At 41.1% G+C, this 13,825-nt stretch overlaps 1 protein-coding gene across 8 annotated transcripts in view; it reads right to left on the reverse strand.

Moving 5' to 3' along the window:
* Gabra5 (gamma-aminobutyric acid type A receptor subunit alpha5) overlaps positions 1–13,825 on the reverse strand; it is a 98,350-nt gene that overhangs the window by 41,665 nt on the left and 42,860 nt on the right. For all 8 annotated transcript variants that reach the window (XM_042277161.2, XM_006993448.4, XM_006993447.3 and 5 more), the window contains one exon: positions 1,666–1,748. In XM_042277161.2, the coding sequence (XP_042133095.1) occupies positions 1,666–1,748 (83 nt within the window). The remainder of the gene's footprint in view (positions 1–1,665; positions 1,749–13,825) is intronic.

Below are 13,825 nucleotides of genomic sequence, written 5' to 3' on the forward strand. Positions count from 1 at the left end.
ATATAATTAAAGAAATAGTGAAAATTAATGAAATTAAGGAAATATATTCCAAGAATGGAACAAGATTAAAAACAGACTCAAATGAAATGAAGTTGCATGACTTACTTGCCAATGTCTTTGAAATAGGCCTTGTATTAAGATGTTCACCGAGGACAGAGAAGTAGCACATGTACCAAGTAACATTTCAACAGAGACAGAAAATACAAGCGTATTACACAGAAATAACGGAGCAGGAAAAGAACACCTGGACTGAAAAAGTAAATAAAGTGAACCAACCAACAGCAGACTAGATAAAGTGCAAGAAATAACTGGTGAAGTTGAAGATACACCCTTGGAAATTGTTCCCCCAAAGATGCAAAACCACAAAAGAATGAGAGAGAAAGACATTGAGGAGACTCATAAGACACCATCAAGTGGCCCAACATGTTGAAGCTTCAGAAGACAGAAGGGCCACTGGCATATCTAGATGAAGAGAAAGAGATGCCACAACAGACCCAGGAAGCCAAAAAGATGCTCCTGCCTCTCAAAAGACAAAGAAATTCACACCAAAACATATCATAAGTAATCTATCAAAAGACAAAGGGCTGTTTGAAAGCAGCAAGAACAAAGGTGACCTGAGTACACCCATGTCCAAATCTTTCATCCCATGGTGGGATGAATGGTGGCTGCATTGATTCTGGAAGCTTCAGCAGCCTGAATAATGTCACGGGTACTTGGCCAAGGGGTAGAGTATTCAAAATTCAGTGCCTCCTACTTTTCAAAAAGGACAGTCTGTTTTTGAAAATGCAACCTTAAACCATCTGTTGCACGGGTCTGTAATGCCAGGGACTTTGAAAACTAAAGCAGGAGGGATATAGGATCAAGGGTAGCCTATACAGAGAGTTCATGCAGGGCAGCCTGGGCTACTTAATGAGACCATGTGTCAAAATGAAAAGGAAGAAGAAAGTGAGATTTACAGCCCATGGGAAAGTACTTTCCTAGCATCTTCAGGACACTAGGGTGCAGAAAGAGATGAAATGGGAAGAGTGTCAGGTCATATGAGCACAGACAGAAAAGAGGACAGGAAGTTCAGGTTAGCTCAGTTCCAACCTTCACACACAGGGAATGGGGCACCATTACATCTTTTGTCAGAGTGGCTGGAAACCAGGGATAGCCACCAGATTTGAGAAGTGCATACCTAAGGCATTTTGATTTAACTAGTTACTCAAGTAACACTGACTTATAATGTGAGTGTTCTGAATGAGTAGAGATTATGAGCATGAAAGAGAAGATCACAACCTTTACCAAACAGTCTACAATAGAGTCAGCATTGAAATGCACTAAAAAAATCACTGACTGGGTACTTGAAACTGAGGACTGTAACCCGAGGCATGCAAACCACAGGGAAGAGAGGCTGCTAACAATGATATGAGGAAACACTTCCACTTCAGAAGTACACATTCTAGACTGTTCTGTGTTTTCACACATTACCAGCTTACCCTGATCTATGATGGATGCTTACAGTTCCATTTCTCATATAGACCACATGTGGAGAATAATAGACACCCAGAACCTCCAGATAAACTATATCCCACCACATACAGTCACAGACTGAGCCAAGTTCTGAATGAATGGGGAGCTAACCCCAAAGCACACCCACAACTCTTACAGGTGATAGCGACTTACAACTGCCAAATTTCAGGGGACAAGCATGGGCATCCATCGGGAAGTCCTCAAGCTGCATTGGACACTCAGCAGAGATAGTCAGGCTGGAAAATAAAAAGAGATGGTTTAATGGCCTGCTCTTCCTTTCATAAATCCATTTGTATTAAAAGTTTGACTCATATTTGTAGGAAATTACCTAACTGTTCCCACTCCATTACACGTTTGTGCGATGAATGTTGCTGGGAGTGAAGGGGTGAACCAAAGCACTCAGGAACCCAGTGGCCTGATGTGCATGCCTACACATACATCACTGCTCATAAAGCTATCTACAGTGCCTTTCCAATGATGAGTTACCACTTCCTACCCCTTGCTCATGATCATCTAACATGTGTTCTTTGACAACGCTAAAAAGACATTTATTTTCTTAAATAGTTTACACATTCAAAAAATACAAATGTAAGGCAAGTGTACAGTCAAATCTTTACCAGAACCTGAGTTTTTCATTGCTTAATGGGTCACAAAGGAACTTGTATTGCAGTAGCAATTTTCTGGTACAGCCTGATTATTATCCTTTTAATTCAAATCTAGTCTCCCATGTAAGAATGTCACTGACCACAATGCTGATGGCTGTGGCTGCTCCTGCCACGACAGGCATTGTGGGAGTGCTCTGGCCACATTAACTTCCATCACTATGGTAGCATATGGAGGTCACCACAGCTACCATAGGGTATCACAGATAGAGCAAGGGCCAGAATGTAGAGCTACTCAGTGGCAGAGTCATGAGTGGAGCTCAAGCTGATGGCCTCTGCCTACAGAGAGGCTCCTATAGCATCTAGTACCTAACCTATGACTGCAGACTCTGCTCCGTAAGATGGTATACTTACAGTACTCCACAGTGTGTGGATGCTGGAGCACAAACATAGTGGAGTGGGCTCCCCAGAGTTTTATATGGTAGAAATCATTAGTGTGGTAGTATAGAGTTGATAGAGTCTTTAAGAAGGGAGACCCAGTGGATAATGATTACGTCATGTAGGAAACCACTTTAAGAAAAATTAATTTAATTCTTGAACAGCTCCAGTAATTTCCTCAAGAGTAGGTTGCTACAGAGTGCCAAGCTAGCCTTTGAATTCCTTTGGTTTCCCATCCCACCATTTTCTCCAACATATTTTCCTGCCACTGCTGTATCATCACCATGGAGACCTCACTAGAGAGCTGACGCAAATGTCCTAGGATTCTTTAGCATCCACAGCAAGAGCTAAATAAATTTCTTTGTATATTACCTAGCATCAGGCATTTTGTTATACAATGAAAACAACAATACACATGCATTTATGTCTTTACAGGCAAAATTCTAAATTACACTAATAAGCTTATTTTCTGTTTCTTATGCTCTTTCTCATTATTTAAAATTAAATTAATTACATAAAATATTAAACATTTGACTTACTATGCATGTTATATTTCTGTTGTTAGAGCAGAAAATAAATAGCTTATTGCTGTCCATTGCTTGTTATATAAAGTAGAGACGTTCATGCTCAGGGGATGCAAATGAAATGCAAAAACATGCATTTTTGCCTTTATCACTTCGTTTTGTTAAAACAGATTAGTCTGGTGTTTTAAATTGGCAGCATCAATCACAGGTGGTCACTGAAGCCTGAATAGCCAATATAGCCATTCACTGGACAGGCAGGGTAAAAGCATACAGCTGTCAGAAGAGAAAACTCTTTGACACTGTTCTGCAGGACAAATCCCAGGGAGAGAGTGAGTCACCAAGGGCCATGAGTACAGGGTGACCAAATATACTACCAGTTATCATTCTCAAGTTCAGATGTAGAGATGGCTTTGAAGATGACACTCTGCACGCACTCATAGAGCAGAGGATATACATAAAACCACAAAAGTTCAGGAGATCTCATTCACTTAACATTTCATCTGGTATATGTCATCTGGAGTTTTTCCATATGTGTACACACTGCTTTCTGATCTTGGTACAAAAATGCACCTTTCTACACACTTGAGCAGAACTATCTCCCACATCACTAATCCTTCTTACAGTCATGACTTTGAGAGACTTTTTTTTTTTTTTTTTGGTTTTTCGAGACAGGGTTTCTCTGTGTAGCTTTGCGCCTTTCCTGGAACTCACTCTGTAGACCAGGCAGGCCTCGAACTCACAGAGATCCGCCTGCCTCTGCCTCCTGAGTGCTGGGATTAAAGGCGTGCGTCACCACTGCACAGCTGAGAGACTAATTTTTTTTTAAAAAAATATGTATTTAACATATGAGTGACTTGTCTTCAGGGACACCAGAATGAATCAGATCCTATCATAGATGGTTGTAAGCATGTGGTTACTGGGAATTGAACTTAGGACCTTTGGAAGAGCAGCCAGTGCTCTTAACCACTGAGCCATCTCTCCAGCCCTGAGAGACTAATCTTAAATTAGTCTCTAATATGTGTATGATGTGCATGTCTGCCAGCATAGCTAATAACCGACAGACTGTTCTTAAACTTTTAAAAAATATTTTATAGGAATGCTAACTGACATGATAGTTTTCAGCCACAAACTATGAAAGGGGGATATTGTTAAAGACTGTGGAATGGCAATGTACACAGAGATTCACTTACCAGAATTAGGAAAATAAGGACTTAAAAAGCACAGACATTGAGAACAGTATCAAATGATCATAAAGCTGCTGTCTGTGGCTGTTAGTAAACTTAGGAGATGTATCAGAGAACGCAACAATGAAAAGAGAGACTCAGTATGGAACTAGAAGCCACAGTAACAGCAGCAAGCAACATGTAACAGTGATCACAGAAAAGGAGAGGACTGTGGGAGTTTTGTGACTCTGGGCTTCCACTCTGCCAGGGACACTGGGAGCAGTGCGAGGGAAGAGGGTGGTTCAGGTGAGCCAGCTACAGCACAAAAGACTTCAACTAGCACACCCAGTTCTATGTCACCCTTTAACGACATGCATGACATGAATGACAACTTTACGGAACTCCTTTCCCTTTCCACAAGGGCACATCTCTAGCCATTTACGTGTCAACCAGCTCTCTTAACTGGTTCCTACTCCAGCAAACACTCAGCTTCCCATTGGTGTGCAGGCTACCTGGAAGCTGAGTCCTCAACTTAGTCACAGACATGGTGAATATTGAAGTCCCATTCCCCATTCTTCTGTTGTGGGGGAATTGCCCCCACTTTATCCCCAGGGTACTCTTGAGGAGTGAGGCATAAGAGATATTAGATAGAAGGATACAGGGGATAGAAACACAGGATAGCCTTGGGAGAGCCTGTATCAATATCCACCGGCCCCTCCTATATTTTCTAAAGGATCTTTTATAAGAATGCCAATGGGTGGAGCAAAAGACCTTCCGATAGCACAGCCAAGTGCAGATCCTTCCAATTACCTGGTAACCATACACATAGTCAAGCAATCATCTAATGTAGCCATGCTGGGTAAAGCAAACTCAGATGTCACTAGGAAACCTTTGTGCGCCTCCACACTCTGTTCTGGTTTTGTTTTGTTCATATGGCCATGGTGGGTCTAGAACTTAGAATCTATGTAGTTTGGCTCCAAATGTCAAAATAGATCCCGTAGAAAGAAGATTCCAAGCTTGGACACTCTGTCCATCCCTGGTATATGTCTTCTTTGTTGCTAGCCAAGCTCAGGGGCATAAAGGAGGACCAGAGTGCTCTGGCTGCCTTTGTGGGGTTCACTGCAGATGATTGCACCCAAGAGCTGTCCACCTGCAGAAAATCACTGTACTAGCACAGTTTAAAGTAGATTTTTGGCAAGAGATGCTCAACAGGAATCTTCCTTTAGCATATTGTGAGAATGGAAATGTCACTTATATACTGCAGGGGGCAGAGGGAAATGAAAAATGTGTGCAGAGACCAGTAGACAGGATGTAGTTAGATATGTTTTAAAGACTCTGTAAAAAATGGTTCTAGCAAACCTACATACAACAGTGGTTTGTATAATATAACTAGTATCTTAGTAATTACTCATACCTTATAATCAGTCTGAAGCCTCCGGACAGCTACTTTACCAGTAATGGTCTCTGCCTGCTAACAGGCGACAATTGTTCAAATGAATCCCTCAAGAACAAATGCAATAAATTTATATTTCTGCTATTTTTACACATTGAACAAATAGCCTTAGTTTTTCTAGATAGAGGTACTCTTCTTATCTGAGCTTGTGGACACAGAAGAGAATACACTGAAAGGTAACTAGTCTCCACATGGAGTTCAGCTCAGACCTTCTAATGGAGGGGCTGACTGTCATAGACCAAAGGAGCCAGCTAAGTGACCTATACAAAGCCTTAACGTTTTTATCTATAGTAAATGAAACTCAAAGGGTTCAGAATCCTGCCTCTGGCAGAAAATTATTGAATTACTGGGAAATACAGGCACATGGTATTTGTTTTCCAAAGGTCCAATTTCTATTTTACTTCTAAATTCTGCTAAGGCAATTCAAGCATTAACAAATGGGACATGGTGTCTGCACAACTTAATTTTAAGAGAAGGAAAATAGCACTTTGCAAGTGAAGATCATTGTTCCCTATTGGTTTTTAATGTCACAATTAGGAGCTTAGGACCCCAAATTCACTAACTTGGGTTCCTGTTTGGCCAAAGGGTCTCTCACATGTGAAAGGTACTTTAGTCTAGGCAAAGGCACCCAGTCCAGAGAGAAGCTTTTTTTTTTTTTTTTTTTTTTTTTTTTTTTTTTTTTTTTTTGACAGGGTTTCTCTGTGTAGTTTTGGTGCCTGTCCAGGATGTCGCTCTGTAGACCAGGCTTGCATAAAACTCACAGAGATCTGCCTGCCTCTGCCTCCGGAGTGCTGGGATTAAAGGCGTGTGCCACCACCACCCGGCCCCAGAGTAGCTTTATCATTAACTGTGCAATATTTGTAAAAATGCCTAACTTCTTTAGTCCAGTCTTCCCATTTGGAAAAGAAAGATAAGAGTTGATTTTTATACTCTGCAAAACATAGGTATAAAACAAAGGGTTAAACAAGATAGGGACTTCAATGACAATCAGGTGACTGAAAATTGAAGACTTTCCTGTTTCCATGGAAATGCTGCAGCAGAAGATGTGCAGAGAAGAGGCAGGCAGCACTGGAAACATCAAGAAAATGCACAGCTCTCCCAAACCTAGGACTACTTGCCTCATATGACAGAAGGTTAGTTGCAGATGTAATTAACTTAAGGTTCTCAGGGTTGGAAGATCACCCTACATTGTCCAAGTGGACCAGTCTCATCCCATGGATCCTTTCAGGTGAAATGAAAGAGTTGGAGTCTCAGGGGGAGATGCCGAGATAGAAGCAGATCTGAGTATGAGGCCAAGAGTTCAGAAATGTAGGGGTCTTTCGGGAACTAGATGAGACAAGATTCTCCTCTGGAGCTCCCAGAATCAATGCAACTGGCCAACACTTTGATTTTAGCCCCATGAGACTTTGTGGCTCCTGACCTCCTGAACTATATAAGTCAATAGAATTTGTGTGTTTTAAGCAAATACATTTGTGATGATTTGTAGGAAACAGATACAAATTTGGTACCCAGAGAAGATGTATTACTTTAACAATGTCCTGGAAATATGGAAATGGCTTTAGTAATGGGCTGACAGGAAAAGACTAGGTTTCCTGGGATGAATAAACTATGAATAACTAATGACTCTGCAGTGGTGTGGTGGAATGAGAATAGTCCCCATAGGTTCATGTTTGAACACTTGATCCCCAGTTGGTGGAACTGTATAAGAAGGATGAGAGGGTATGGTCTTGCCAGAGAAGGCATGTTATTAGGTGTGGGCTTTGCAGTTTCAATGGCCCATGCCATTCCCAGTTAGCTATCTCTGTCTCCTGTTAGTGAATCAGATGTAAGCTCTCAGCTACTGATCCAGAACCATGCCTGCCTGCCTGCTGTCATGATGGTCATGTTCTCACTTTTTGAAGCTGTAAGCCGCAAATAAACTTTTATATGTTGCATTAGCCATGTAATTGAAAAGTAACTAAGACAAGTGGTAAGAAGCAGGTGGAGAACTGTCAATAGCCACTGTTGGTAGAAATAGGATAGCTAAGTGCCATTTGGCAAATTCTGAAGCAAATATAGAGCTACTGGAAACTGAGAAAGCAGATCCTGTTGTATGGTGGCAGAGCACACAGGTAAATAGTATCTACAGTAACAGGGAAGCAGAATTTGTACAGGATGTAGTAAGCTAAATAACACCTCCCAAGGTAATCCTTAATCCCTCTGCATGTAAATGTTCCCACTAGTAAGAGAATGTCTTTGTGGATGTGAATCAGCTGTCTTGAGATGGATAGGCCATCAAGGTGGACCCCAAGTCATCACAGGAGTTCTTGGGAGAGAGAGGAGAGAGATGAGACCATGCAAAGAGCATACGTGAAAATAGAAGAATGTGAGTCACTACACTGTTAGCTTGAAGACTCAGGCAAGGGCCCTGGGAAAGAAATGCAAAAGACACAGCTCTGAAAAATGATAGCAGTGCTTCCCTGAGCCTCCAGAGGGAGTATGGTCCTGTCAACACCTTCATTTCCTGTCAGTGAAACCAGTTTTTGATTCATGGTTTCTAAAACATTAAGAAAATGAACTTGTACTGAGTTAAGTATCTAAGTTTGTGGTGTTTTGTTACATCACTGCATATGAGTACTGTGATGAAATTGGGTACTCATCATCTGGAAGAAGTTGCTTCATTTCTTCCTACTTCTCATCGTAAATCATGAGGAGAAAAGAGATGGAGGGAAAATTACTAACAATGAAGCTACATTTGATGACATTGACACTTTTAGCTCGTCTCTGCTATAACTAGTATATTCCTTACCAGGAATGCACAAGCTAAAAACTAAAGGTGTTGTGATTGGACACCCTTTGGCAAGAGCCTCCAAATGATCAGAATAAAGGAGTAGGGATCAGAGACCAATGACTTAGAACAAATGGGGGTACAAGATGGGGTATACAAATGGCTTCAGTGCTAAGTCTCCTAACCATATGTTTCCACACAGAGCAGAGGGAGTATTTAAAGTATGAGGGACTTGGGCCTTTGACATAGGAATTGGATTATCTGGGTGGGTTCAGTGCCATCAATTACAAGTTTTTTCATAGGAAGGGGCTAAAGTATTAGTGTCAGAAAGTGAGACACAGTGATGCAAGCCGAGGCTGGAATGCACTAGAACCATACATCAGGGCATGCATGAAGCCTAAACTGAAAAAAAAAATGTAGGGAAATGCAAACAGAAAGCAAATTTGCCAAGTAGCCCGACATTGGCACTGGCAGCCTCACTTCTGACTCTGGCCTCCAGTGCTGTGAGGTCATAAGCTCATGTAAAAATATCACCAAGTTTGAGGTAACTTGTTAAAGCAGAATAGGAGCATACCAAAGTACTTGCCATGGAACAAAACTTCAGTGATATTAGCGAAGGAATGGCCAGCTGAACTGTTAGCCAGTAGCCCCTGGTGTTCTTATGCTGGGAGCTCAAACACAGCACTCATGTGGAGCAAGCATTCTAGCCCAGAGTCCTCAGTACAATGGAGAACTCAGATCCTGGTAATAAGCAGACACCTTGAACAAGGTGTGTGGTCAGTGACTGACATGCATACCAGTAGCAACTGTGAAGGGGGCAGATGACCCACCCATACAAATGCTATTTGTGTCTCTCAAGGAATACAGGTAATATTTGGGGACATTTTAAATCTTTACTGAATATTTAATGATTGCTGCCATGGAAAAGAAATAAGTTATTTTGCTAATAATAATCTTCTAGCCATAGTAGTCCTTATAAAGATGAGCCAAATGGTACCTGGGGCCAACAGATCCACATGTCTCCACACGTGTATATTGGCTTTTATTATATCTTTCCCATGCATTCCCTCATTGTTATGGACAAAATGGATAGAAATGCAAATTTTCTCCTCCAAGCTTTGGCCAAAATTTTAAACTTTTCCTTCAGATATCATGCTCTCTTAATGCTGGAGTATATTCATTTTCGGAAGCAGACCAGGGCAGATACTGGTATTGCAACTCTCTCTCTCTCTCTCTCTCTCTCTCTCTCTCTCTCTCTCTCTCTCTCTCTCTCTCTCTCTCTCTCTCTCTCTCTCTCTCTCTCTGTGTGTGTGTGTGTTTTCCAGAAACACCCACCTTCCATGAGCCTGGCCTAATGCAAAATCAGGAGAAACTCAGTATCCCTGTACTGCTGCACTCAGGAGGAAAAAAAACCCAAAAAAAAAAACTCCTTAAAAAGCAGAACACACAAATGCATAGGTTTCTCCTGAACAAACCACCAATGCAGTGTGCTGTGGTTATTGGTTCTGCAAATATTCTTAGAAATGTAATTGTAGTTTATATTAGTGTGTTGGAGGTAGATGTCTTCAAAAGCTCAACAGCAATACAAAACTGAACTGTACTGCATATGAAGACTGGTAAGTCAGGAGTGTATGCTGAAGCCTGAAAGTCACAGCCAGCTGGCTCAGCTCCCCACTTGTCACATGAACTGTTCCCATTTAATGATTATTGGAAAGACACTGTAGTTCTGTTTGAGCTAGCCCAAAACTGCAGATCGAGGTCCTTCCAGAGGTCAGCCAATGTCATGTCCTCATTAACCAGATTCAGAACTAACCATGTCCCATCCACACTTGCAGAAGGGCAAGGGATGACAACTAGAAGAGTAACATGCACACTAACCTACTTTACACACACTAAAATCTGAATTCAGTGAAAAGCAAGTTTTGAAAAAAAAAACCTCTTCAATTGTTATTGGGAATTTAAAATTCTCCCATTTTTAATTTTTTTTTGTTTTGTTTTGTTTTTCGAGACAGGGTTTCTGGTTTCTCTGTGTAGCTTTGCGCCTTTCCTGGGACTCACTTGGTAGTCCAGGCTGGCCTCAAACTCACAGAGATTCACCTGGCTCTGCCTCCCGAGTGCTGGGATTAAAGGCGTGTGCCACCACTGCCCGGCTAAATTCTTACATTAAACAATTCATGCTTTCACTTGTACATTTGCAGAATTCTACCCTTTAAAAGTACAATATACAGACATGGTGGTACAAATGAGTAATTCCAACACTTTAGAGACTGAGGCAGGAGGGTTGGGAGGTCATTCCTACCCTGAGCTTAAACAGCAAGATCTTGTCTCAAAATCTCTCTTCTCCTCTCAAACGCATACTATTGATATAGCATAACTTTAGGTCCCTTTTAGAGATGAATGACACAAATCCTACAACCTACTTCAAGCTTGAATTACAGAGTTCTTGGGCTGTTCTAAGGATAAGGGACTCACTTTGTATGCTTGTGCATAACAGGAATGTACGTGAGTCCAACCACCAGAATTACACTGAGCTAAAAATGCCCATGGAGCTGTGCAAAACTTATTTGTATTTTTGTTCCTCTTCAGCTGTTGGGGAGAAGATGTCAGCAATTCTTGTTAATGTTGGGAAAACCAGCATCCATGTCATCCTCTGAAAAAGCCGGTGTGGTGCTTAACCAAGGGGGACAGGATTACTGTAGGTCTATTTCAATTGATGATTTCCTTTTGTTAAAAAAATATTCTCCAGAAGGCATTTTAATAATGAATGAAGGAGTAGAAATATTTCGTTTTATGTGTATTATACACTTAGCAATAAATATACCATAAGAGATAAAATATGGAGAAATAAGCATAAGCATAAACAGTGAATAGTTATTGCAAAATGGACAGCACACAAATGTGCAAATGAACTCCTTTCTATAGGGCAAAGTCAAAGTTCAGCTTAGGAAAGTGTGTCTCTCTAAGCACAGAGCACAGACAACCAAAAGTACCACCCAGAGGAGGCGTGAGATTCCACTACTCACAAATCTGGAGCCCAAATCCCTGTGGAAATTACAAAGCTTACTATTCAGAATGTTCAAAAGGCCCCAATATGAAATGAGGAGTACTATGTATGACAAATAATAGTTGTTCTTAAAACTCTAGGGAAGGAGCTGAAAATATGTCTCAGCAGTTAAGAGCATTTACTGTTCCTACAGAAGACCTCGGTTTAGTTCCCAAGCCACGTGGAGACTCACAACTACCTGACACCCTCTTCTGATCTCCTGCATACATGTGCACCATGCACTTATGTTCATTCCAGCATGCACACATACACATAAAATAAAAATTGAGAAAAACTTTAGGGAAGAAGATGGCACCAACAAAGCCTTCACATTCAGGATTCCAACAGTCTGTCCATTCATAAAGACAAGGGCTTAGCAAAATTTACCAATATGACTTTCTAAAAAAAAATTCTCTAATCTATTAAGAACACTACAACCCATGGTGAGATTGCTTAATGAATTAAAAAGGACTCAAACCTCAGTAAGCAAGACCTGTGGCCTCTAAACAGTTCCTGACCCCACCCTGTTCTTCAACTCTGCTGTAGTAGTGGCCACATTCCTGGTGCAGATGACTGGTAACACCAACAATGTGTCCTGTATTCTCAAAGAATGTTGGTGCCATGCTTTGCTCTGTTAAAGGCTTCCTGGGTGACTAGTTCAAGAGCTGCCTTTGTTTTATCTGCCCTAGAGATACCCTAAGCTGAGGCATTTTCCTGGGCAGTGCTTATTTATTTGCACATGTTTGACCCAGGCACAGAAGCTAGGGTGAGTGGGCAGTCAGCAGACAAACAGAAAACTTGGAAAGTAGAAGAATGGAAAGATCTCTAAGAGGCAAGGACTATAGAGTTCCCCAATATTCTGGAACTTACGGGACATCATGCATGTCAAGGACTAGACAAAAGTAAAGGAGGAAGGCAAGAAAACAGTCATCCAAGATGTATAAAGAATTCACAGCTCAACATTGAATAAAATTAATTTTAAAATTAATTAAAAGCGCTTTCAATATACCTCACCAAAAAATACCATGGTGTCAAATAAGCATAAGATGCTCCCAATGACATCTCATTGTGGAAAAGCAAAGTAAAACAATGAGATAACATCGCAGTTACTAAGATGACCAGAATCCACAGTATCTGTGGTATCAAATGCTGGGCAGGATCTGAGGAAGTAGGAGCTCTCATTCATCAATGCTGTGTACACAAAATGCTCCCAACTGTTTCAAAGACAGCTTGGCGTCATTTACAGAACTAAACAAACTTACCATATGACCCAGAGTTGAACTACTTGGTCTTTATCTGAAAATTCATGTCTATACAAATATCCCCAGGAAAATTTACAGATGTACTCCTAATCACCATAAACTAATTGCTAATTGGAAGCAACAAAGATATCCTTCCATATGTGAATAGTTAAACTTTACCCAGACGTCATGGTGGAATTTTATTCAGTGCTATAAAGAAATGAGCTTTCTGCCTGGAGGTGGTGGTGCACGCCTTTAATTCCAGCACTCGGGAGGCAGAGCCAGGCGGATCTCTGTGAGTTTGAGGCCAGCCTGGGCTACCAAGTGAGTTCCAGGAAAGGCGCAAAGCTACACTGAGAAACCCTGTCTCGAAAAACCAAAAAAAAGAAAAAAAAAGAAAAAGAAAAAGAAAAAAGAAATGAGCTTTCAATATCACAAAATATACATGGAAAAAACTCAAGTTCACATTGCTAAGTAGAATAAGCCAGTTGGAAAGCCTATATCCATAAGTTCCAACTGCTTGGCACTCTCAGAAAAGACAAATATCCATGTTTTATGATTCAAATGTGTGGTATCTTCAGCAATAGAACATTGAGAAAGAAAAGGAATCACCTGTCTTACCCAGATGTGAACCCTGTGAGCTAAAAGAACAACTAACCATTGCACCCATACCCACTGGTGCAATGGTAGCACAAATGTCATGGTAGTAACCAACCATTTTCTGATTGGAGCCCATACCTGGCACTGTTGTTGGGGCCAAGAACTTGTGCCTAGTCAGGTCATAGGCCTAGGATATAACCTACTCCTATTATTTTCCTAAGTGGACACACTATTAAACTGACTCCTACTGACTTACTAACTGCTCTATCAATAGATTAGTGCATCTTTCAAGCCTCATAAGAGAAGTTTCCAGTGCAGTAGCTGACAAGGAGTACAGAGACCCATAAGTGTGTTAAGTACAGAGAATGAGAAACTGCAGAATGCTCAGCCCTAAATGAGGTATCTATATCATACACACCCTTCTCAAGGCTCAGAAATAATCACAGAAGAGGAAATGGATCAGAAGAGCCAGGGGCAGTGGG

The sequence above is a fragment of the Peromyscus maniculatus genome, chromosome 1 (assembly GCF_049852395.1).
Source record: "Peromyscus maniculatus bairdii isolate BWxNUB_F1_BW_parent chromosome 1, HU_Pman_BW_mat_3.1, whole genome shotgun sequence".
NCBI lineage: Eukaryota > Metazoa > Chordata > Mammalia > Rodentia > Cricetidae > Peromyscus > Peromyscus maniculatus.